This window comes from Leptosomus discolor, chromosome 1 (assembly GCF_034619465.1).
Source record: "Leptosomus discolor isolate bLepDis1 chromosome 1, bLepDis1.hap2, whole genome shotgun sequence".
NCBI classification, from domain to species: domain Eukaryota; kingdom Metazoa; phylum Chordata; class Aves; order Leptosomiformes; family Leptosomidae; genus Leptosomus; species Leptosomus discolor.
Genome location: NC_141391.1, coordinates 74857262 through 74883489, shown reverse-complemented (window position 1 = coordinate 74883489; position 26228 = coordinate 74857262). Strand labels below are relative to the sequence as shown.

General features: G+C 38.3%; 1 protein-coding gene across 1 annotated transcript in view; it reads left to right on the top strand.

The window, feature by feature from the left end:
- The window catches only part of OCA2 (OCA2 melanosomal transmembrane protein), a 177199-nt gene that overhangs the window by 92831 nt on the left and 58140 nt on the right, over nucleotides 1-26228 (top strand). Inside the window, exons 18-20 of the mRNA XM_086482209.1 lie at nucleotides 12577-12704; nucleotides 18162-18221; nucleotides 18785-18889. Of these exons, the coding sequence (XP_086338335.1) occupies nucleotides 12577-12704; nucleotides 18162-18221; nucleotides 18785-18889 (293 nt within the window). The remainder of the gene's footprint in view (nucleotides 1-12576; nucleotides 12705-18161; nucleotides 18222-18784; nucleotides 18890-26228) is intronic.

The following is a 26228-nucleotide window of genomic DNA, read 5'->3' as shown; positions in this document are numbered from 1 at the left end:
TGCAGTTCCTTCTGGTATCCATGAGGAGGGACCCATTACCTCTATGGCCCTGCTTTTGTCTGCCCCTCTCAGTGGTCTCTGCATGCAATGCAAGCGCTCCGCTCCTTGCAGACCCCCTTGCTTTTACTCTCTTCCACCTCTGGACACCCCTTTCTCAGGTCCAGGCTCAGTAGTTTCTGGGGCAGTGAAGGTCTCCTCCTCCTGTTAAAGGGTTGCAACAGATTCTGCTGCTCTCATCTTCAAGAAACAAGGTGCAAATCCAAGAGCAAACAAAAGAGATATTGACTATTTCAGAGAAGAGATACTGTCTCTATTTTGAGTGCAGACTGATGGAAGCTATGCCAGGAGAAATGCAATTGTATGCTTGCCTTATTTGTATATTCATTCCCACATTATCATCACTACTTTCCCTGTTGGAGACAGGACTCTTGTGTAGGTGAACCTTTGGTATTACCATCTATGGCTGTTCTCATGCTCCTTTGATGAATTATTTATGCAAGGGGACGGGGAGAGAAGTTTGGACTCACAGAATTCTTCCATAATTCGGGACTGCTATTTGCTCCAGCCCCAGCAGAAGACAGAGTTTCACATTGTAAACTGTGAGGGAGCTATCTTGGCTTTTTTGCTTCTGCCAGAGGGGTTATGTCTTCACACTATTGCCTCAGCCCATTCTAGTATCTTTGGTGCCATGGATGTCTGTGATGTTTCAGACATCAATATTTAAGCTAAATATCTTCAGCTGCCCTTAAAATAATATCCGGAGGACGTCAATAATCAGTAGAGGTGATCAGCAGCTGTGATTCACCTGATTTACTTTAAAGGTCTAATTCATGAAATGATTCACCTTGCACTATGTCACTTGACTCTTTATATACCAGAGGGCATCATCTCAAGCTATACAAAGTTTTAGTCGGAGATACTTAAAAATAAAACCCACAACAGCTAAATAGACATTTGGCTTGATTATTTGGGGATTTCACTTCTAACTAAAATCAGCTTTGGTATTATTAACCAAAGAAGTGTTAGCAAATACTGCAAACTTAGGAACTTTAAAAAGATTTATGGTTTTGGTCTTTTAGCTAACCAATGTGATCACTATGACCTTTCTGGGTAGTAGGACAAGTTACATAATTCAGCACGCCATGCCACTTCCGTCAAGCAAAAATCCTAGGTATAAATTTTCCCTGTCATACTTTCTCTAAAGCTAAAATCTCTCAATATTTGCAGACAAATGTTACCTTGTTTGATGAGACCTCATTTATGCAGTTAAATCTAGTTTCTCTTTGAAAACTCTCTTGTCTTCTATATTCACTGTGGTTTAACTTCTGACTGTGGGCTTGGTCTGTAAATTCTGTTGCAGACACTTTTGAGGACTTGAAACTCTCTGTTTGCAATTTATCTTAACTAGTTATAGCTTGTATCGTTGAAACATTTTAAAACTGTGACTGAAGTAGTGGAAAAGTAGGGAAAGAGTTGTTTTCAATTAATTTAGCCTGACTTCTGTTTGTTTGGTAGGCCATGTTGTGCAGAGATCCTTTTTATTTTATTGCCAGGGCATTAAAGGAGAAATGTGTTCAGTTGCTGTAGACACAAAAGACTCTTGTTGTTTTGTTGCTCCTTTTGATACCAGTTGTCATGTTTTCTGACTCATTTCCATAATTTACAGAAAAAATAGTTGAAATTCACATGAGAAATTAAATGCCTTAATTGGAAAGAGCTTGAGCAGAACAACCCCCCCCAAATTATGTCTACAGAGATTGTTATGGAAATTATAGCAAAAAATTTTGTCTTAACCTGCAGAGAGGAGTGACAACACAAATTCAAGGAAGCAAACTGGATACGAAGCTTATCCCATATAATTTCTCTTGATTTTTGTCCTCCTTTTGTTTAAGTGGACATGCTCAACATTCAGCTTACACTGTGATTTACACAGGTGAACCAATAGTTATAATAGAGTTGGGACTGAGTGGCACTTGTCTGGTAGCTTGCTTAGTGATGAAGAAAGGGCTGCCCTGCCTCAGAGAACTTCACAAACTTGCTTAAACTTGCAGTTGAATCACAGAATGTCAGAAGTTCTGTATCAATGTTTACTTGGCTTAGAAACACTGAAGCTATTTCTCCATTACTGCAGCATACAAATATTTTAGCAACTAACTTAATCCATTTTCTTTTCGGCAACATTTTCAATAAAGAACTTGCTGCAGCAATGATTCTTCCCTAACAACTTTGACAGACATCGGCAAGGTTAGTATGTGTGAAAGCTTGTGCAAGAGTTAGCAATGCTGTAACCGGTTACAGAAGCCTTAAACTTGGAGATCTTTGACTAAATTATTTGATACTGTAAGCTAAAAAAGAGCTAGTCTTGCACAAGTGAAATAAATGTAGTCTGCATGGTTTTGTTCTGAACACGCAGCCTAGGAAGCTGCCTAAGAAGAATCCTAATAAGCTTTTTCCCCTGGCTTTTACACGGGCCCTGGGAGAGAGAATGTACGTGCCTTTGAACTTGTGTGAAGAGGTTTCTTTAGAATGGTGGATATGGTTTTAAACTTGAACCACTCCCCCACAGCTCTGTGAGAAAGATCGTGCCTTAAAGTATGCAGCAGAATGTCTCAGGACCAAAAGATTTATAAGTGGTTATGGAGAAGGAGCACAGGGCTGAGAAATGTGTGGACAGATCCCATTGGTCTGAAAGGGTTGTTAACATCAAAACATCAATAATACTCTTATTTTTACGCTTTAAAATGTTGTTCTGGAAAATTTTTCTCATCTGCTATCAGTGATAAATAGACTAAACCATGTTATGCTACTACCTTGTATGATGATGGAGTTGTATAAATCTGACACTGTTTACAAACAGTAAAATTACATGTGCAGACACAAACAAACTTGACTAAAAATTATTAAGTGTTTTTCACCCACAGAGAGAGAGAAAAAAAGAAAGTATTCGTATGTTGGAAATGTTTGGTTTCAGGTTAATTTGTACAATAGTTGAAATGAAAGGTTCATTACAGAGCTACTCAGTGTTACTGAGGAGTTGTTTTATAAAATGTTTGAAAAAACAGATCAGTTTAATAAGCTGGTGTATAATTGTTTAGTGCTTAAGAAAACAGAAAATCCTGATGAGGCAGACAGCTATTAAGCTATAAAACCTGGTGAATGACAGATTTAAGAAAGCATAGGCTTAATGCCAAAAGCCACACTGTGAAGTTTAGCAGATCTTATATTTCACATCCTGTATCACTATATCCTCACTGTAAAAAGTGCACATTTACACTTTAATTTGTCACTGAATCTAACATTTATCTCCAGATTATCTAGGGTCTGTGATATTAATCAGTTTTAGCTGAGGAGACCTTGTAGGTATTGACTGCTAAGTAATGGCTCAAATGACACTAAATTATCAAATGTATTTAAAGCTGTCACTATCAATATTTTCTTTTCCTTATGGGGTTTGGTTTTTTTTTGTCTCCTTGAATTGTTTATTTTATTTTATTACTTTGTGAAGCTTTCCAATACATCTTGATAAATTAAGGAACCAGATGCAAAACCTGGGAAGCAACATTTATGGACCTTTTCTATACTAAAAATATCAGCTTGAATAATGTGGTTGCCTAGAAACTCCTTCACATCTTTCAGTAAAGTACATGGTTTTAGTCCCCAAAACGTTTGGATTAGGAATGCCTTCTCTGTATACAGCAGTAGGCTCCTGCTTTTGAAGTATCAGTGGTGATGTCATGTTTGTGATATTGTGGGGAAAAAAGTGGAACATTCCTTATACCTGGAGCTAAGAATTTATTGTTAGTCTAATTAAAAGTTTTATCAGTGTAAGCAAAACACAATAAACAGATATTGTTAGTCCTCTTACAATAAGGCTAACATTTACAGTCCAAATTATCTAATTAATAGAAAACAAAACACATCAACAATATACAGTTAAAACCTGTAAAATAAAAAATGATGAAAACTAAAAAACCCCGAATGCTCCCAGTATCTCCCCTTTCTATCCTGATGTTAGGGTCACCCTTTGATGCTCTGCAAGGTTCAGAGGTATAGGCTGGGAGGAGTCACAACAAACTATTGATATCTTCAGGTCTTTGCTGGGATGAGTGTGATAGGTGTGTCTTCCTCTTCTTTACCAGGGGATGAAGAGTGTTGATGTGATGGTTTCTTTCTCCCTGTTCTTGGGTCCGCTTGAGAACATTTTTACAGATTTTCTAAAGATTTACACTTTTTCAAATTTGGTCTCCAGCTCTGCATTATAGCCAATTTTATCATATGTAGTGTGTTGTATGTATGTTACGTTCCTGTTTGTTTTGCTTTTTGATACCTCTAAAATGGGTTTTGACCATCTCCTAAGTTTGCTCTATCATCTATGACTAACCACTGTTGAGTCGGTGATAAACCTGGGGCCTTTAATATCATCCTATGCACCCCTTTTTAGCTGCAATTACTCATCCTGTGCACTCTCATCTGTGGCAACTTCTTTCTTCTCTTACTGTTTTCCGTTAATGCTCCACCTACGTGAAGCTGTGACACTGCTTTCTGTGACTAAAGTGGTTTCTTTAGTTCCTGACCTGGTAATGGTAAACAGAGCAACATACTGTAACATCTGACAAGTGCACAGTCTAATGTGGTAAGGCGTAGTAAGATTAGAGCTGTGGTTTTAAGCACTGGTCTTTGAAAGTCCTCAACCCTTTCTTGAGACCCTTCCAGGTCCTCACACTTGTGCTTGCAGGAGCTGATCTGCAGCCCTTTTCCCCAGGTGGCTTTAGCTACAACTGTCAGTGCGGTTTGACATATTTGAACTCATCTAGCGCTCTTCACCTCCCTGCTCTTGCTTCATTCATCTACTATTTTATCTGTTCTGGCATGCAATGGTGTTGGTTTAAGTTGTCTAGTACTTTTACACTGAGGTCAAAAAGAGCACTGCATGGGACTGACCTGCTGGCCTCTAAGTATGTAGTGTGGAGATTTGATTGCACCATGAAGATGTGAATTGTTGTTTTAAAATAAAAATGGACATAACTGTATTTAAGAAATAGAGTACATCTTTGATTCATAGTGATTTGAAAAAATTCCTGGTACAGTGTGTATGAATATGAGTTAAAAATATGAGTTAAATGTGACAATATACATTAAAAATAAATTTGACAATTATTTTGTAATAATGAGAAAGTTGGAATGGAGCTAAATTGATGTAGTCAGCACTGATTTGGACTCAGTTTGTTCCAGATCTTAGTTATACCTGCTTAGCATAACACTTAGCTCCTGAAAATAAGAGAACTCTACTTTCCATGATCCTTGCAGTCTTAATTTCATTTAGGATAGTTTTGAAAAAATTCTGCACTTGAAATTTCAGTCATCTTTACGAGCATGTAATTAAGCATGAAATATGTTCTTTGTCCTTGCATCTGCCCATACACTTGATAAAAAAAACCAAGAACCAGTACGTGTTGTACCTGCTAGTGTAGATTTCGTGCTTTATTGCTCACTTTTAGAAAAGCTGACCTTCCCTCTCTCTCGATATTTGCACCTTCTCAAATTACTTTTGGTTCATGAGAGTCCATGAGGCTATGGCAATAGAGTATGTTTATTTGCAGTGACCTCTACTGCGATAACTGTAAATTTTTTAGGCTTATGAATTGGTGCAATATAAACAGGTATATATCTGTCAACACATCTTTTCTGTAGATGCAGCGCCTAGCAGTGCCAGGGTTTCTTTCTTACAGTGTTCTATCTTGAATGCTGTTCTATCTCATCTATGAAATTGCATTTGGAGAATTAATGAAATTAGGTGTTGACATCGCAATACAACGGTGAATGTGATTTCTGCATTCTGACCTCATGGTATTACAGCTATGCGACAAAGTCAAGCCTATCCTTTCCTAATGCATGTGAGCTGATTTGTGATTTCAGAGCAGCTAGTTCTCTGCCTCTTTGTTTTCTTGTATGCTTCTGGTTTTTAACATTGCAGTCACCTTCTATCAACATAGGTTTCTGTTTTCTTTTGCCTTGCGTGGGGTTGTAGTTTCCACTAACATTTTTCATGTTATTTTAATCCTCTTGCATTATACCAAGCATTTCCTGTTGTGGTGCAAGCTGTCCCGGATTGTCACCATCAAAGTTCTTTCCCCAAGGAATACCCTTATACTGTACTGCTACAGATAGCACAGAACAACAGAAAATGATTTCTCTAAAGATAAGCCTATGAAAAGAGATTGCTTAAAAGGCCAGCAAGTTGCTTTATAAGAGGGCAACTTTATAAAAAGAGAATATTGAAGATAAAACAATGCTTATCAGTTGAGAGTAAGTATTACTTATAAACATTCAGCATGATTTCAGAACGTATGTTTTCAGATATGGCTGATAAAATAAAACAAAAAATTACAGAAACTGAGTTACAGGACATTTTCGTTCACATTCAGAACTACTGATGAAACACATTCCATAAGTAGAGCAAGCACTACCAGAAATATGTTTTTGATTTAACTTTTTCACCTCAATATTTCTATATGCTTGTATAAAAGTATGATTGAGTGTATGCTTTATACAACATTACAATTACACCATAGTATATAAACGACCGGCATACGTACCTATGCTAAATTTTGAGGGGTTGTGGAGTTAATCAGATGTCTTCTGATTAAGCTGTGGGAATGCAGCTTCAGTTGCTGCACAAACAATCATTCAAAAGTAAGCACCAAATGTGTTTTAGCTGGTGAGCCTGTAATGGACATTGTAGGCTAAAAGGGTTTCTGCAGTTCACAAAATGTTGCTTTTTTGACAAAAATGGCCCTCTGGAGCAGTCTGGTACCTACATGAATACTTGCCAGGACCCTTTTAATCTTCTGAACCAGATATCCTGGATCCTTTAATTTTTTCCTCAAAAGTCAACTTTTCTGACTGTTGATTGTGCTTACTTCTTTGCCTTGGTTTTCCTAATGGGTACATACCTTCTTTAAAATATATCTTCTCAGTGTTTACCACGGATGAAGAGAGCAGAGGTTGCTTCACAGGATTTACTGTTTATAGCCCTGGTTCTGTATTTCAGTGGGCCATTAGATTCAGTTGTGATCCACTGTATTTCTTGAGTCTTTTCTGTAGGACTGTTAGGCATCCAGTTTCTTTGTCACCCTGGATTTGTACTGTTTCAACTCTTCCTACTTAAATGTAGTACTCTGAGCCTGTCTTTCTTGAGCAGCATGCTGTTTTGCCCAGGCCTGCATTGAGATCGTGACATGCTATCCTGGCTTTGGTTTTCAGTGCATGTCTCAAGTGACTTTTCAGTTTCCACAAAAGAGAAATTTCTGTGTACCCTCAGTATTTATAAATACATTATTTCAAATTCTGTGTATGTAGAGCAAACATGCAGTGTTTACATGTTCACATTGTTAGGAAGAAGCTTATTATGCTTTTCAGCTGGTAGTAGGTCAGACAAAATTATTTTTACTAAGGAATACAAGGTTTTTTTAATGAGCATTTTAAAGGCCTATAGATTACACAGTAACTTTTTTCTTTTATTTCTTTCTCTTTCACCTACCTTCTTCCCACATATTCCAAACTTCTATTTGATTCTATTAGATTGTTTTCTATTTTCAAGTTCTTCTGCTTGATTATTTATTTTTTTTCTTTTTTCCAGTAGGATTGAAATTATATTCTGCTCATCATGAGATATTTATTTTTCTAAAGTTGCTTTCACCTACTGGGTAAAGTGTATGAGAAAAGCAGAGCACTCAAGTTATTTCTACTACACATTTTTTCTGGTCCCAAGCAGAAGACATGGGAATCTTTTTTATGAAGAATGAATTATAAATGTACAAGGTGCATTTTATAATAAAATTTCATTTTATTTTTCCTAAAATAAATAGAAACCATCACTGTCTTCAACAGGTACTATATCAGTGCAGAAATTGAATTTATATTCATTTTATCTCATTATGTTTCCAGAACATCAGCTGTTGTGAAACAGAAGCACTAAAAGGCCGTAAAGGAAGTGGTCTATGGAAATATAAATGGGCTGTGCTTTCACTACAGTAACAAAAAGATATTTTTTGAAATTATTTCTATTTCTCTTCCTCCTGGCCCTCTTTTGTGGCCTAGTAAGCTAGAAAATAAATGAACAGAGAAGCCAGTCTTTAACCTATCCTAGTACTTTCAATTCTTCAAAAGGAAGGGATGTTTCAAATTGAATCCAGAGCAAATGCAAAGATAGTCAAACAAATGAAACACTTATATAGTATGTTCACTATCATGAACGTACTTAGAAAGGCCTTGGAAAAGCCTTAAAGCTTGCACACTTAGAAGGCAGGCTGCTACTAACTTTGTAGTTAACTTTGATAAGCCCATCAGCAGAGAGTAGTTAATCAAGCACTTGTCGCATGCATTAACTACTGTGGCCTTCAGGCTTCAGAAGAAGACTTTTCTCTCGTCCAGCTGCGGGGTGCTTGAAGTCAGACCGTGGTACTAAAGGGCATCTTGCATTAACTCCTGTAAATTTCTCAAGAGACTTCCTCTTTCCTCTCCTCTTCTCTGTGTTCCTGAGAGATGGATAATAATCCTCCTTGCAAGAACAGCAAGGAAAGCAAATACACTCTGAACAGACTGTGTGTAGATTGAAACAAGCTCTATGTAGCCAGAACTGGCAACTGATGTGTTTGAGGCTCCAGAGAGCTGTACTTGCTGGAGCACTGTAGGAGAACACATCACTTGCCTGTCCATATTCCCAGGGAACAATATTGTTGGGCAGGGCACTGTTCTCTCATGCAAAGCTGTGTATGTGGAGCTAATGCATGCTGGTAATGCTTGTGGTGCTAGAAAACGCCGGACTCTGTCCCCCTCTTGTACAATTCAACTATATTTAATTAGCTTTAGCAAATAATTGTTACTTCCATATAGCATTTTCAAGTCGATTTGTTTTTGTTGGAAGCAGGAAGGTAGAAACAATGCCAAGATATTATCATAGTGTTCCAGAAATATTGAGAAATTTAATTCTTCACTTTGCTGTACTTACATACAAAATGTATGTGTTTAAATGTAATGGTGTCACATTTGTACAAAATAGCAGTGAAATTCTGCTACTAAGCTCCTGATCTGCACAAATCTACTTCCCCTTGCAGTATTCTTCTAACAGGAATTGCCATAATCTTTATTTATTTAAGGTGCAGTTGAGCCCACTGTTCTTTACTGAAATTCATAGAACAGCCAAGATGACAGACAGAAGAAAATTAGACAGTTCATTTCCATAACCCCTTTCTTTCCATTCAAGTATTTAAATTACATGGACAGCTTCACTTTGTTTTTGGAAAGACAGTAAATTAACTAGCAAAAAGGTGTGGTAGACTGGAACTGACAGTTCTCTCTTCACTTTTTTATGCTACTTTAGGAACTCTGGGAGCAATCCTGTCCCTGTCATTTGTAACTGTTTGTTGCAAAGTCTGTACCTTACCCAAAGTCCGGTGCACAAAAAAAAATTTATTATTTTCGGTTTATGCTAGTATCCAGCATTCGTACTGAGCAGCACAGAGTGTTACGACTCTTAGCTCAGTCCTGGATCTTTTCCAATGTGTGGAAAAGTACCATTCTTCACAAGAAAATTTGGGACCATCTATTCCTACCCTGCTGTCTTTTGTGGTGGTTTTTGCTCTCCTTCTCCCTTGCAGTATGATGCTTATGCTTGAGCTATTTTTGACCATGTGCTCTGATTAGATCACTGTGACCAAAGTAAGGAATAGACTTGCTCAGCTTGCAGCATGACAGCGTTTCTGTCTTTGGAGGTGAGCCGAGCAGGCTGAGACGTGGTTTTTGGATCCAGCGAGGCACTCAGACTAGGTTTTACTCAAAATTTCTATTGGGAACAATGTAGGAGCTGAAGCTACAAAATTTGGGATGCAAAATTCCTTTATTTTTAAGCTCTCTACTTAGCTTTGACTTTGTTTCCACCTATATCGTGGTGTTTCTACTGACAAGACATTAAATTTCTTAATTCTTCATATCTGCTCCCTTACAAGGATTTCCCTGCATATCCTTGTAGATGAGGTTTGTGCCAAGCTAAAGAAAAACCAGATGGCACTTGGAGATGTTTGAGAGGACAGAAAGAGGTCATCAGCTGAAGAGCTGCTGTCACTGAGAGCATTTGTTTTTGGAACGAGACAATGAAAGAAGTATGATTTCACTGCTGCACAAATACTGCAGCAGAAAACAAACCCACCTCAAAGCATAAAAGCTGGAGCTAGCGTCAAGCTAGCTGGTTTAGCTCTCTACAAACAGACCAGATGGAGTAACTCCTGAGCTGCTGGTTTTGGCATTTGGACACGTCTAGTTGACTGCACTGAGCTGCAATATTTTCAGGAGATGTTCCTTACTGATCACAGTTAACCTGAAATTCTCATTTAAATGTCACTGAAAGTTCCTAAAATGTACTTGAGCAAGCAAAATACATTTCTTCCATTAGGGAGTACTTATGTATCCTGGTTTGAGCTAAACCAGAACTAATTCTGTTCAGTGATTCTTTTTACTTTTCAGTTAAGTCTCTTCTAAGTAACTGCACTTTCTGAAATCAACAGCGTGTTTTTCCAGACACTGGCTGCTTCTAGCAGTGATAAGGCCTGATATTTATAGTTAATACCAAGCAATGGTATGCAGAGAGGCTCTTGTTTATACTTGCTCCTATAGCAACCAAGGTCACTGCTAAATCTTGTGCCCCATGTTGGGGTGCCATAAGTGAAAAGGGTTGCAAGCACGTAAAAGTCACACCTGTGGGAAAGAGCGAAGTGGACAGGTGACCCAAAACCAACTGAATGAGTATTCCATCCTATACACATCATACTCAGTATAAAGATGAGGGATCACAAAGGTCAAGCCCTCTTCTTTGATGGCTGACATCCGAGGAGGATTCCATCGGTTCTTCTGTCTTCAATCCCAATCCGTGCATCCCTGAATCCAGTCCCTGTGTCTGGTTCCCATCCTGTCTGCTGCTGAGTCCAGCCTGGGACTGGGCAGTGCCAGCCCTGTAGCATCACTGGTGACATATCGTCATCAGGGCGGTTGGGTTCAGTATTGACTTTGTGTATATGTATATATATATATATATATGTCTATGTTTCTTTGTTTTCTTATTTTTATTATTATCTTTTCTTTTATTGTTGTTTCATTAAAGCTGTTTCAGTTTTCTTTTCCAAACTTTAAGTCTCTCTCCCTTCCCTTTCTGGGAGAGGAGAGGGGTTAATAGAGAGCATCTGTCTTTTGTTAGTGGCCGGCCCAGCCTCGACCTGTGACACTGTATAGGATTCTTCTGAGAAAATATTTAATGTTTACAGTTTCATGAAGAGTGAGAACATTTGGTGTCTTTATTTCTTTTATATTTAAATAGAATTTAAATGGAATATAGCTTAATTTTAAACTGTTGGATATATTTGGATCTCTTTCTTCTTTTAACTTGAAGGAAAACCATTTATGTATAAGCTGTAAGTTGAATGGGCTAAAATTTTATGAATCAGTCTTCTATCTCTGAATTTTCTTACAACTGTTGAAGGCTTTTGGAAACTGCTCACTTTATTCATCTATCTACTTTGTAGCAGGGGCCCAGTCTCCCAATGTCACATTTGGTATTTGCTTATACGTTTGTGACTCAAAAGTTGTTTGCCAGCAAAGATAGTTATTCTTCTTTCTTCCTCACTTCTGCAATTCAGTGAATCTATCACTTTCTGACTGTGAATATATGAAATAGGAAGAGGCGTATGATATAGTCACAACAAGAGAGAGAAGTAACTTGAAGAGGTGGAAGGCTTTATTTCCACCCTATGAAAAAAATCTTAAACTATGCATCTTAGCCTTTTGTAGATATAAAAAAATAACCTGCTATTCAGGAAAAAAATAAAGAAGAAAGACAGAAAGAGGAGCCTCATTCTGAGGAAAAAAACACCCAACCCCCTTTCGTTTCATGTCTGAAATCCAATTCTATTGTTGAAGATAAATGTACCAGAGGAATTAAACAGCTCCAGAAAGCATTTTAACTGTGCAGATAGAAAGTGAGCCTTGCTCAGACAGGAGATTTGGTGATTAAGTTCTCTGGCTGATTGTGTGTTTGATTTGTATTTTCTCTCAATCAGATACCTAAATATGTGCCTTAAAACACTTCAGGCTGTATAGAGGGATCCGATATGGAGAGAGCCTGTTTTGCTATTTAAAGTCAGCCCCTCTTCTCTTCAAAGAAGCCCCTTTCCTCTGTTTGTCTTCTAGAGCAAAGTGAGTCTTCAAGGCCCTGGGGCTGCAGCCAGCCTTTTGGGAGCTTCAGAATCCTTCAGTCTACCTCCTAAACACCTAAAGTTTTCTCTGTGACTCAAACCCATTAATTATTGGGGGGAAAACAAATGCCTTATTTTCCTTTTTTTCTTTTCTATTTTATTTTAATTTCAAAGCAGAGACCATTCATCCTGTGGTATCTGTGAACCTTCCCTGCTACAGAGTCAGAGCAAAAGTGTGGCAAAAATCTTTGAAAATCGCAATACTGTAACTTTTATGTTGGTAGCACGTAACGAGTCTGTGAAGCGTAAAGTGTTCTCTCTTTTTCTCGTGCAGGCTGGATTGCCATGCTGGGAGCCATTTGGCTGCTAGTGCTAGCAGACATCCATGATTTTGAGATGATATTGAACAGGGTTGAGTGGGCAACCCTCCTTTTCTTTGCGGCATTGTTTGTTCTCATGGAGGTAAGATTCTCTGATTTCTAGAGCCTGAATTTTAAATGTGAATTATATTCCTGGGCAGAGGCCTCCTGTGGATTCAATCCTGATGGAATATTGTAGATTAAGTGTAGTTATGGTAGTACAGAGAGAAATTGTAGAGTGGTAGAAGTTGCCTGTACCTCTTTGATATTTAATTTTTCGCTGTAAGCTTGGTCTCACTCTCTCTCCTTCTGCTGCATTTGCTGAATATATCTGATACAATCATTTTCATGTAAGTAGAATTTTAGTTTCCAGGTTTGTTGGCCGCCTGTGTGTGCAGATAGTTTATATGTATTTATGTGTTTGTTTTGCAATTATTTAGAAAAGTGATAGAAAAAACAAAAGAACAAGAATAAACCACAGTTGAAAACCATTCCTAATGCTGTCTGCTACATGCTGGCTACCAAATGGCCTAAGCGATTTCATGGGAGTATGCTTTGAAAGGATAATATCTCTGAACTTCAGTTTGCAATTGTAATTTAAAAAGATGTTCAGTACTTGAAATGCCTGGATATCTTGCTGTGTAGTTTCTTTGTGTTTGTCTACTTGACTATAAGAAACAGTCCAACCATGTTTGTTTTTTATTTACTGTTTGGTGCTTTTGTATAGCCTGAGAGGATTTTTTTTACCCCAAATATTTGTACTATTCTTCACAAGAATAGTCACATTCACTTGTCAATTAGGCTTCTAGAACGCTCAGTGGTTTTTAGTTGTTATATGTTTGGTTTAAATGATGTAATAATGTTGTAGAAACATGACTGATAAAACCCAAGTGACCACTGGTACTGCCATGGCTAGTGAGTTGTCTGAGTAAGCAGCCTGGGAAAAGCCTGTAATAACAAATTTGCTTGCACAGCCTCCTCCCTCCTCACTCCTCCCAGTAATTGCAAAGAGCCCACGAATTTTTAAACTGGGATCTTTTAAAAAAAAATCACCAACAGTAGAAGGGACAAAATCTGAAGTAAATACAAACAGTGAATAATTCAACTAACTCTAATTAATGCCTAACTGGGAGTAAAAATCTTGTAACTTCCAAGAAGATGAATGGAAACTCTGATTATAATTAGGAGGCTTGTTTGTGAGCTACTAGGTCTAAAATTCATCAGGAAATGTTGATTTATTGTACTCCCATTAGTACAGGCAATTTTTAGTTCTCTATGTTATCAGGCTCTATACATCTTTGCATTTTCTAACTCTTATAAAGAATCCATATTGAAGCCATGTTTATTTTGTCTGTTGCTGCTGTAACAGTTTATTAGTTGCATTCCCTGATGTATTTATCATTCTAGCTTGGATTGAATGGTTTTGATTTGAGTGCTGTGTGACTGCACAATAACATAGTAAAACATGCAGGAAGTTATTTGCCATTTACTGCCAGACTTCAGATATGACTGTTGTAATTCACTGAACTTCATTTTTATGTTTTCTCAGGTCACCAATGAATAGTTTGCTAATGAAAGAATATTTTTCCTGGCTCTCTAGATAGCAGCACTTTAAGGTCATGAAAGAAATTTGTACACATAATCAAGAAAAAAGTGGGAGACATTAAATTTTTCCCCATAAACGAATAAGAAAAAATGTTCTAAGTTTCATTGTTGCTAATTTTGATCTGAATCTATTACCCTTTGGATTAACAGGAGATGACAGTCCTTGCCAAGGCATTTTTCTTTCCTTTAGGTTAACAATGTCAAGAAGAAACAAGTCAAAACAAAGATATACATCAAAGTATAAGAATCTTTCCATGATCTAGACATTCAGAAGTTGTCAGCTCATATTCTTCACCCTTGGTGATCCTTCACCTTGGATGGTTCCCAGCCTGAAGCTATTTCCTACTGCTATAAATGTTCCCTTTCCTATTACAAGACACATTTAAAAACTTGTATGGGACTTATCCTGCAAGTCATTTTGCAAAATGTGATTTGATTTCCAGAGTCACAGGGGTGGTTCTTGGAGGTTCTGTCTTTGGTTGCTCATGGGTCCAGTCTAGTAGATCTTTTGCAATGAAAAAGTTGGAAATCCTTCATAGCTCTCTTGTTTTCTATTGTGTCCTTCAGGTATTAGAATCATAGAATCACAGAATAGTTTGGGTTGGAAGGGACCTTAAAGATCATCTTTAACCTCCCTGGCATGGGCAGGGACACCTCTCACTAGACCAGGTTGCTCAAGGCTCCATCCAACCTGGTCTTGAACACTGCCAGGGATGGAGCATCCACAACTTCCTTAGGCAACCTGTTCCAGTGTCTCACCACCCTCAGGGTGAAGAACTTCTTCCTCATATCTAGTCTAAACCTACCCTCTCCAGCTTCCAACTATTATGCCTCATCCTATCACTGCAGGCCCTTGTAAAAAGTCCCACCCCAGCCTTCTTGTAGGCCCCCTTCAGGTACTGGAAGGCCACAATAATTCATTTCTACAACTACCTTTTTGGTCCTTGTTCACAGGTGGCTTTACAGGATATAAAATCATTCTGCTTTTCCTGTCTCTGTGACAGAAGTTCCTGCACCTCTCAGGGATAAAGTATTCTGTTCACTTTTGTAGTCGAAATCGACATTTTACCTGAATCCCTTCAGGCAGAGTTTATTTACAACAGTGATCATGACATAATGTCCATAACAGGGTTTCATGCAAATTTTTGTGTATAAATTAAACTTTGATCTAAAATGGTACATGCTTTTTTCTGCAGTAACATTCTGTTTTGAGCTGTCAGACAGGAACTATTATGCTTGAAGACACCAATTAATACAGTAATATTTATTCCTCTTAGAAGACACTGGAAGATCCAGGAGACCCTCTGTGCAGTTTACACCCAGGGGAGGCCAGTGGCAGGGTACTAATTGCTGACTTTCACTTAGGTGCTTGCAGGCGATTGGCCTAGGTACTGTAGAGACATGCTAAAGTTGGTTATGTGATTAGTACTGTCATCATCTCGAACTTGATGAGCTACCTGCAGACTGACTGTCTTGCAGGAGTGGTGTACATGTCCTTCATTTCCTTCCCACTTTCCTGAATATCTCTTTTGTAGTACCATATCTGGATTCCAGAACAAATTTTGAGTGTTACTGAAAAGTAATATGTTCTGTTAATAGATAATTACATAATAAGGCAGCAATGTTAACTGCATGTAACTCTGGCCTCTAATTGTTGACAACTATGTGTTAAAAAGTTTATTTTGAAGAATGAATGCAAAGCAATTGCAGAAAAAAATATTACTGTTCATTAAGAATATTGCTTTTACATACATTTAAAAAGTCACTGTTATAACCTGAGTTGATAAAGTAACACTGGTAGCTTAGAATGAAAATGGTAACCTAAAAGGCGGGCAATATTTTTAACAGGGCCTGTTATGATGGGACAAGAAATAATGGTTTTAAACTAAAGGAGGGTAAATTTAGACTGTATATAAGGAAGAAATATTTTATGATGAGGGTGGTGAAACACTGGAACAGGTTGTCTAGAGAGGTGGCAGAAGCCCCATCCCTGGAAACATTCGAGGTCAGGTTGGACGAGGCTCTGAGCAACCTGATCTAAAGATGTCCCTGCTCACTGCAGGAGGGGTTGGAGTAGATGGCCTTTAAAGATCCTTTCCAACTCAAACTATTCTATGATTCTACGAAAATTACCAACAAAAATTAATTTCTTCATAAATTTTCTCTTGGGAAGTTAAAGTAATGAAAAAATGTCCATTTTAAAAAAAATGTAAGGCGTATGTGTATGTATTTAAAAGTCTTATCACTTGTTTTCTATGTGCTGCATCTTTAAATGCAGATATACTTTTTCTTGTGAAATGCATTGTTACGTAATTTCTGGGCCAAATTAATATGTGGTGATGCCCAGACCACTATCATTCTGCTGTCACTTGAACGAGCTGCAGGTACAGGAATTGCTGTTCTGAATGACAGCCCCTTTGTCACTCTGACATTGCTGTGTCTTATACCACACCACTCGGTGCCTATTAGGATCTTTGTCCATCTCTGTCATGGAATTTGACAGCATGTGAGTTGAATGACTTTTTTTTCCACTGCTGTCTCTGAAGGGCTCTCTGTGACTGCCAGGTGTGTGGGCTAAATGGAGTTCTGTTGTGTGAATCCTGACTTCCGTGTCTCTGTGTGGGAATGGAGTCAGTCAACGAGGTGTTGCAGCTGAATGATTCTTTGTCATGGCAGAAAAAATGAAAGAAAGCCAACCAGCTTGGTCCAGCCTGAGCCAAAAATGATGTGATTTTCTCCCCTGAGAAACTGAAAATTAATAAAATAGTTATATCTTAATCAACCCGAAAATAGTACATTGTTCTGGACACCTGTGAGAAAAGAAAACAAAATCAAAGAGAATTAAAGACTAGTTCTCATGAGTTTAAATCACCCTTTAATCTTGTGGTTTGAGGCATTAGATCATTCTCCTGGGGTGTGAAGACTCAGTTTGTATTCTCCTGTCTGCCCAAAGAGAGATCAGGACCATCACCACTAGGCTGGGGTCTTCCTATGTCTTTTCATCCATGGTATTAACCATGGTTGTATGGGGTATCATCTAAGTATCCTGTACAAAAGGGAATGGCTCTCATAGGGAGGACAGAGCAGTCTGGTCCAGGCTGTCCCTCAATCCAATGCTTACAGGGCTCACCTCCTCAGTTCAGGTGCCTCACTTGGGCATTGGAGAGCTGGTTTTCCTCCCTTTCAGATGCTGCAGCCTCTGTGTCAATTTCCATTCACCCAAGATCCCTGGCCTGGTTTTAGCAGATGGATGCTGTTGTTTTTTTTATGGGTCAGAGAAAGCTGTTTAACAGAAACACGTATTTTGTTTTCCTATTTCTTCATCTGAGACTGAGCACAAGATGCCTGATAACATCTGACCTTTTAAAGACATGATATACTTCTATCCATATTGTGGTTTTGGGGAAGCTGTTTTAAAATCAGCTATGTTCAGGTGTTCAGAAAACATGTGTCCGCTGACAAATGTCATCTTTAAATTTGAGCCATTTTCTGATGCCTGTGCCCCACGCTCTTAGGTAATCCTACCAGTTATTCCAGTACAACTAACCCATTTCTGTAAAAACAGCTAGCCGATTTCTGCCACATCTTTTCTTTCCACCAATTGCAAAGTTGCTGTAGAAGCTACATGACATGAATATCAGTATCTTGTGAATGGGAAGAAATAGTTGTATTTACTTATATCTGCTGAAAAAAGATGTAACTGCATCATTGTATCATCACTAATGAGACACTGGCACAGGTTGCCCAGAGAAGCTGTGGCTGGCCCCTCCCTGGCAGTGTTCAAGGCCAGGTTGGATGGGGCTTTGAGCAACGTGGTCTGGTGGAATGTGTCCCTGCCCAAGGCAGGGGGGTTGGAACTAGGTGACATTTAAGGTCCCTTCCAACCCAAACCATTGTGTCATTCTATGATCAGGTACTTCACTAGTTGATATCAATGTCTTTTCTCTTTTTTTAGGCTTTGGCTCATCTGCACTTAATAGACTATATAGGAGAGCAGACAGCTTTGTTAATAAAGGTACGTTTAAAATATTTACAGTTTTTTAACAGGTAAGGAAAATAGTTTTACTCCAATACAATAATGAATAATACTTTCATTTTGAATTTAATGTTAATGATTGCATTCTTGCATCAGCAATATCAAGAAAGCATGTCATACTTTAGCATGGGTGATATTTCATGTGTATGTATCTGTCCACAGCCAGAACAAACACAGCCATAAATACAAAAGGGCAGCCTTTTCTGTAGTCTAAAACCCAAAAAAATACGAAGGTGATAAAAATGTAAACAGTTGAAGGTGAGAATTCACAGTTGCACAATGTATTTCATGTGTGAAATCTAGGTATGAGTATTAAAAATATCACCCTCTGTATTTCTATTTGTCCAAATTTTCTTGGAAAAAGTAGTTGTGTTACTAAATGTTGGACTATTTTGTTTAAGATGCTTTTTCTGTCTCAAAGCCTAAAGGAATAATAGATATTGACAAATTAAAACTGTGAAGAACATGCAATTATGCCATGATGAGGGGACGGAGCAATGCGGATCTCATCAAAGTTGTAATTTGATCTCTCTCATTTCCAGGTGGTTCCTGAGGACCAGCGCCTGGCGGTGGCCATCATTTTAGTGCTCTGGGTGTCTGCTTTGGCCTCCTCCGTGATCGACAATATCCCCTTCACGGCTACGATGGTAGGTTCTGTTCAGCACTTGCACGTCTCCTCCTGGTGCTGGCAAGGGAGTAGAGCTTGCAATTTATGATTTGCTCTTTTTTTTTTATCTCTGTTGTGATGTAGTTTACTTTATCCCCTGAGACCGAATCATTATTACAAGCTTATTCATACCATTTAGGCATCTTGCTGATAGCAGCCACAGGTAGCTGTGGAACTAGAGGCACTGTTTTGGTTGTGTTATTGTACTTTCGCTCTTACATCCACATCCATAGCTGTAAAGTAAAATTGTCTTTTTGATGGAAACTGTCACTATCCACCTGCTATAATCAATGTTTTCCCTCTATATGCTTTGTAGTTATGCTAATGCTTTTTTAGCACTTGAAACTTTTATTGCTAGCTTACTTACCTGATTACTTTAAAAACCAGGAAATAATGTTAAGCATAACAAACGTCTATCAGCCGCGGAGTTTTAATATCAGAAAAATATCAAATTATAACAAATCAGGGCATGGTCAGATATGTTTATTCAGTCAATTTATTTGTTTAAAGTGCAATAATCCCTTCATTATGCCATGAGAATAATTCATTGTTACAGCTTGTTCTCAGCTAAGTATAATTTTTTTGCACCTTTTTTCTGCCATTGTTATTGAATGGAACATATCCACCCTTAACGTGTGTCAAGGTTTAAGATGCTGCTTACAGGCACATGACTAACTGGACAGATTTGTGACTGCTCTATAATTATATGTTAATTTGGTATTTTGGTTTGATTACCGTGGCGTTTTCTGTGGAATTGTATTGATTTAACAACAACAGACCGCAAGTAACAGGCATGAAGTGAAAGATTGGTTCAGGATGAGTCACCTCCCAGCAAACACTTGAGGACTATTAAGCAATAATGCAGAAATCTTAGTTTAGAAGGTTTTGCCTTGTATCCAGCTAGTCTATGAAAACTGGCTTAGAGCAGTAACAAAAAGCTCCTACATGCACATTGATTAAAGGGTCTTTTACAGGTTTTGAAAGGAACTCTCTTTTAAAGGAATATGTTTTGGGGACTGGGATTGAAACACAGGAACATTTTGGGATGCCTGAAGACCAATTCTTTTGTATCTTTGAGGGAAGAAAATACAGATGGACAGGAAAGGATCTTTGCCAACATTTTGGACTTCTTTTTCATTCTGTTCTGGACTGAAACTAAGAGATTGCTACAATTTTTTTTCTTTAAAAATAGGCTAGGAGAAGACAGGAAGAAAGAAAAACGCTGGCATATTCTCACCTATGCAAAAGCAGTTATTAGCTGAGGTGTTAAAACATTAATGTGTCATATGGCAGACAAAAGTCGAGACCTAGCATCATCTAGCTCAGTGAATGGGCTTGCACTTTGGTCTTTGTCATTCTACATCAGATAATACAGAAAATTTCTAAGTAACTAAGTCCCAAGTTCTTATGTAAGATTGTATAAACTTTCATTTAAAATTCTTTCTGTTTCTTTGGCATTTGTTTCCTACTGTTAAAACAAGCACCATTTGGCTTTGGAAGGCTATTTATCACTATATATGTCACAGTTATGAACTTCTGATGAAGAGTATTACATGTATTGAACCCAGCTATTTTATAGAATGGCTTTTCACTGGTCAGGGTCTAAGTGTGTGTGTGTAATAAACACGCGGTGCAACAGGTATTTCTTAGATCTCCTTTTATTTATTGATGCTATTTACAGAACCAAGCTGTAATTATTAAAAGCAGATAACTAGCCACACGGGAAATTCTCTTATTCAGCCACATAATTCACTCACACATTCACACAGTTACCCAGTGGAAGCAACATCTTGGAGTTCAACCCCAAGTATGTACTCAGAAGCAAAGGATCATGTTGACAAACTTCTATATATGAGTTTGGTTTCATATGCCCTAGTGATATAGAACTGTGGGGCACCTCCTGTGATGTATCCATGAATGATCCTCTCCTCTCCTGGAAAAGAGTTGCAGCTTCACAGCTGAGCCTGCACTCACAATAATGTAAGACATATGTATTGAGCCCTGCAGGGCTCCATAAATCTTCGGTGGTAAATGAGTGTCTGCACGACAACGGGGCAATCTCTTTTGTGTTTTTTGTAGTCATAGACTCGATGGACCATTTTTTGAACCCAGAGCTACAAAAAATCAGGTTTCATAGATACTAGCTGTATGCTCTGACTGAACAAAGAATGTTTGGAGGATGGTTTCAGAGACCTCTGCCAATAGTGGATTTTCTCACCCCAAGGTAGTTAGCCACTGACCAGTAAGAGTTAGGGGAAACCAGGCTCACAGGGTGACTTTGTTTGACTTGTACATGGATAGGGATTCCTGAAATATCATGCAGAAATGATGAGAGGCTTGGTGGCAGCTCACAGCCAAGACACCAATGGTGTCTCTTCTGCCTTAGAAAGGTGAGCATACCATGATTTTTGTCCCATATTCCAGGGATAAGACAGTCCTGCCAGTCCCAGCTCTTTTGGTTGTGAGCCTCCAGCTGACTGTGGGCAAAACTACTGTCATGGCAAGTGTGTCTAGAAAGTCATACTGCTCTGTTGCTTCAAGAGTGAGGAGGACCAAGAAGACAGGCATCATCACTGGCTCTATTGCCCTCCTGTGGATGCATTCCAGGACATTTAACACTCTTCTTAAATTGTGGGGCCCAGAACTGCACACAGTACTCAAGGTGAGGCTGCACCAGTGCTGAATACAGCAGGACAATCACCTCATTTAACCAGTTGGTTGGTCTGTGTTTGATGCACTCCAGAATGCAGTTTGCCCTCTGGGCTGCCAGGACACACTGCTGGCTCCTGCTGAGCCTGCTGTCAATCAGCACCCCCAGTCCTTTTCTACAGGGCTGCTCTCCAACAAGTCCTCTCCCCATTTATACTTGTTCTCAATGTTACTCCATCTTAGGTGCAGTCTGGCATTTCAACTTGTTAAATTTCATCCCATTAATCTTAGCCCAATGCTCAAATCACTCTAGATCCCTCTGCAAGGCCTCCTGTCCCTCAAGAGAGTCAACAGCACCTCCCAGTTTGGTATCATCAGCAAACTTCCTAATGGTGCATTCAAATCCTGCATCCAGATCGTTATATTGGTAAAGATATTAATCAGAACTGGCCCTGGGACTGAGCCCTGAGGCACCACTGGTGACCAGTCACCAGCCAGATGTAGCCCCTATCACTATGGCCCTTTGAGCTCTGCCCTTCAGCCAGTTCTTCACCCAGCACACCATGTACCTGTTCATCCCACAGTTGGACAACCTGTCCAGAAGGGTGCTGTGAGGGTCAGTATCAAAAGCCTTACTAAAATCCAGAAAAACTACATCTGCCGCCTTCCCTTCATCCACTAGGCAGGTGACTCTGTCATAGAAGGATATTAAATTAGTTAAACAGGACTTTCCCTTTGTGAACACGTGTTGTCTGTGCCTGATGATTAGTTACCCAGTATAATCTCCATAATTGTTCCAGGAACTGAGGTTAGACTAACAGATCTGTAGTTCCTTGGGTCTTCCCTCAAGCTCTTTTTCTGGACTGGAATAACACTGGCTAGCTTCCAGTCAGCAGGGACCTGCCCAGACTCCCAAGAGCTTTGGTAGATGATCAAGAGGGGTCCTGCAATTATATCTGCTGGCTCCTTCGGTACTCTGGGATGAATCCCATCAGGACCCATGGACTTTTGAACATTCAGCTGATACAACTGGTACCTTACAATTTCAGTGTCCAGATTTTGAGACATACTTTGCGGGAAACTCTATGAACTCTGACTGTATGTAAAAGGCTATGTTGCCAGGAGCAAATCTAATATGCAAAGATACATTTGGGTGTTGCTTAAAAAACACCCACAAAATGTTCTGTGCACAAACAATTTGTAAAACAGGGGCTTAGTTATTAAGTTTCACACATTTTAATTCTTGAATAATGAGGGTTTTTTTTCATGTTGGATATCCAGCTCTCTTTGAAGAATAAATGTGGCAAGTTGTGTAGTGATGCTCTATGTGTCATTCCATTAATCCTCTGATATTTCTTCTCCTTTTTCAACAGGCTGAACTCACAATGATATTCTTTGTCAGGCAGACTTATTTGTTTTTACGCATTTTCCTAGTATTGCCATTTAAATAGCCACAGATTTCTGCCCTTAGAAAGTTAGGTGACATGATTTTATTACCAGTACGCTCTTTAGTTTAATTGACATGTTTTATCAGCTGTGTATGCTGGAGCCACCTGTATATAGTTTTTTTTTATTACCAGAACTAAAAATATAGCCGTAGTAAATCCCTGTTTTAGCTGAGTTTAAATACTATTTCCTCAATATAGGGTAACAAACAATTCCCATTAACCACCTGGCTGGCAAGGTGACTTAGTCTCTGACAGATCTTTGTTAGAAACCAGGTAATTTTTGTCCCACTATTTATGGCCTCTAAAACTATCAGATGCTTTTCATTTGCAGTACTGATTTTTTCTTATGTATCTCATGTTCTTAGTGCCAGTTTTATTTTTGGATCTTCTTTGCCTTCTGCCCTACCAGAGTTTTCTATGTCCTGCATTTCAGTGCTCGATAAAAGTGTAAGACTGGGTCATAGCTGTCTTCAGAGACAGACCAATCATCAACAATTTGGGAAACAACAAAGAGTTTGTTTTCCACTAACGCATATTCTCTGCAGTTTTCTCAAAGACATCTTTACCACATGCAGTTCTTAGCAAAGTGTGTGCTGTGTAATCCCATGGTGTAGAGCAGAAATGACTCCCTAAGATAAAGATATGAATTGTCATTTCATTGTCATTTTGCACAGAGGCAAAATAGGGAATATGACTTAATGCCTTCTACTTGCCTGCACAGGTATAAGATAAACTTGTCTAAGTGACTCTTCTTGCACAATGGCGGTGTGTGATTACTTGTACAAGTGTTATCTTTGGGAAGCAGAAGTAGCTGAGAGGGCTTCGCTCTCTCCTGAGTCTCCAGCCATAGCAGGAGGAGATGCTTACTGATAGAGCAGGACAAGGGCCCCTCCTCTTTGGTCTCCTCTCCTCATATCCAGGGTCCAGCTAGTAAAGCTAAATCATCATTTATGTTTGTGTTTCAGAAGAAGGCCGTCATAGGTTCAAAAGAGGTCTTCCTTCTCTCCTTGACTGGTGGAATGCCATGCTCATGAAAAGGTTTTGTTGTAAGAATAGGTGAATAGGACAAAGGTCTTGATTCAACTAGTTCTTTGGTAACTTGAAGTCTTGGAAAACAGGCTGTGACAGCAAGGTGCGAAAATGTTAACTCTTTGATCATGGTTTTGCTGACAAAGAAAGCAGTCTATGTATCAAAGTAAATGTGAAAGCAAATTATTCAAGACTCTTCATTCCACTTTTGTACAAACAGGACTGGAGGGAATAAGGCTTGAGAGGTGTCAAGTAGACCCCCTCTGTCAAGTAGACAGTGGAACTGAGATGTGCAAACATCACCATCAGTCTTTTTTAACAAAACGGGACTGCCTACCACAATATAAATGCAAGGATTGTTATGAGAAAACTAACAATATTTTGTGAAATTTAGCTTAGTAGTAATTGGTGTACGTAATTTTGGTCTAAAATCTCTCAGTTTTCTCTTTTTCAAAGACTTCATTTAAAGTAAAAATTTAGCTTCTTTTCTTTTAGATTGTTTCATCTGGCTTAAATTTTCAGCATGTTAGAGAGTTGAGAGGGATGAGAAGAAATGCACTGCCCTGCAGAATCATATTTTTTGAGTCTGAATTAATTTCTAATATTATTAATTGTTAATAGATATTTTCTAGGGAAGTTGGAGAGTTTATAAGAGTAATAAAATCCCATTCCATCTTTAAAAGCTTGCAATACTGATTTAAGATTAAAAACAATGTGGAAATGAAAATACATACATTTCCATTTTTATTCTTTTTATATTTGTAACGTATTCTATGTACTTCTACAGTATATGATATAAACAAACATTTTCTTAACAAGGATTGATTTTGATTAGGATAGTTATGGACAAATGTGCCAACATCTGCAGACGGTAGTGTTGTTCTTTGTGCATTAGCTTACATCCTATATATACAATACACATAACAAGCTATATAGTATCAAGATTAATGGCTACCTCCCTTCTGTACCAAGTCTTTGAGGACACTCCTTTTTCCAGGTTCAATCATTATTTCTTAAAATTATGTTTTTCTGTTTTAATACTTGGAGGCAGAGAGTCTTACAATGAGTGGGTGAGGAGGATTTGGCTTTGCTCTATTGAACTACATCACTCATTTTATCTAAACCCTGCCAATCAAGCAGCAATATGGGGTGCTTCAATATGGAACTTCCCATCAAAATTAGCAAGTTCTCAAGAAACTAGTCAAACAGAGATTTATCCTGGTAAGACTGTTGAAATACAGGGTATAAGAAATGAAAGCTATTTTCCTGATAAAACATTATTTTTCTTCTTCTAATATTGATAAATGTGCTTTTTATATAATCTGAAGAGGGAATAATGAAGGAAACATGAGGCTTCATAGGCTTTAGCGTTTGCTTTTTTCTCTGTTGAGGGGCAGCACTTTGTCAAACTATGAAAAAAATCTGCATTCCAAATAAGCTAAATCACTATGACAAAGATATTTGTACAATATGTATTACAGCCAACTATATCCCAGTTTGCAAAGTATCCTAGCTCGGAGTGCTTTTGATGCTATTGTAAATGCCTACAGCTTGAATGAGAAACAGTTGTGGAACCAATTCAGTTTTTCAAAAACGTTGAAAACTACAGTGAGAAGTTTCCTTCTAACTTTTTTATATTTTTCATTTCTGTTTTTAATGCTCAGGTTAATTATAATGGTAGATGAATCTGAGGTTTGAGATATTGATAGTGCAAAAATGTTGCCTAACACTTAATAGCATGAATGAATATGACAAAAAATGTTAAAGGTGATTCTGGGGGAAAACAGAGAGGCAGGTTCCTTTGTAACTGACCCTGTGAATGATCCGTATCTGTTTAAAACACAAACGCTAAAGCAATGAGAAAAGTCCGTTGGCTTTAATTGCTTTGCAACATCTTTTCAAGAGTTCTTGCTGCTGCTGAAGTTTCTTAATTCTTCATCTTTTTTGGAGCAGGAAAGTTCTTGGGATGGAAATTAGAACAATATTTTTGCATTGCGCCTACTTTTAGATGAAAAGAATTAGATGTTAGTGACTTTTGGAGACTCTGTGGCATGCAGTTGCCACACAGGATAATCCATAATGGTTGCAAAAAATTGGCATACAGTATGGATTAACTAAATATTTCTGTCTGAAACATCAGAAATGTGTCTGAATGTTTTACATTCATCTTTCATCTGGTTATTCAAAACTGGA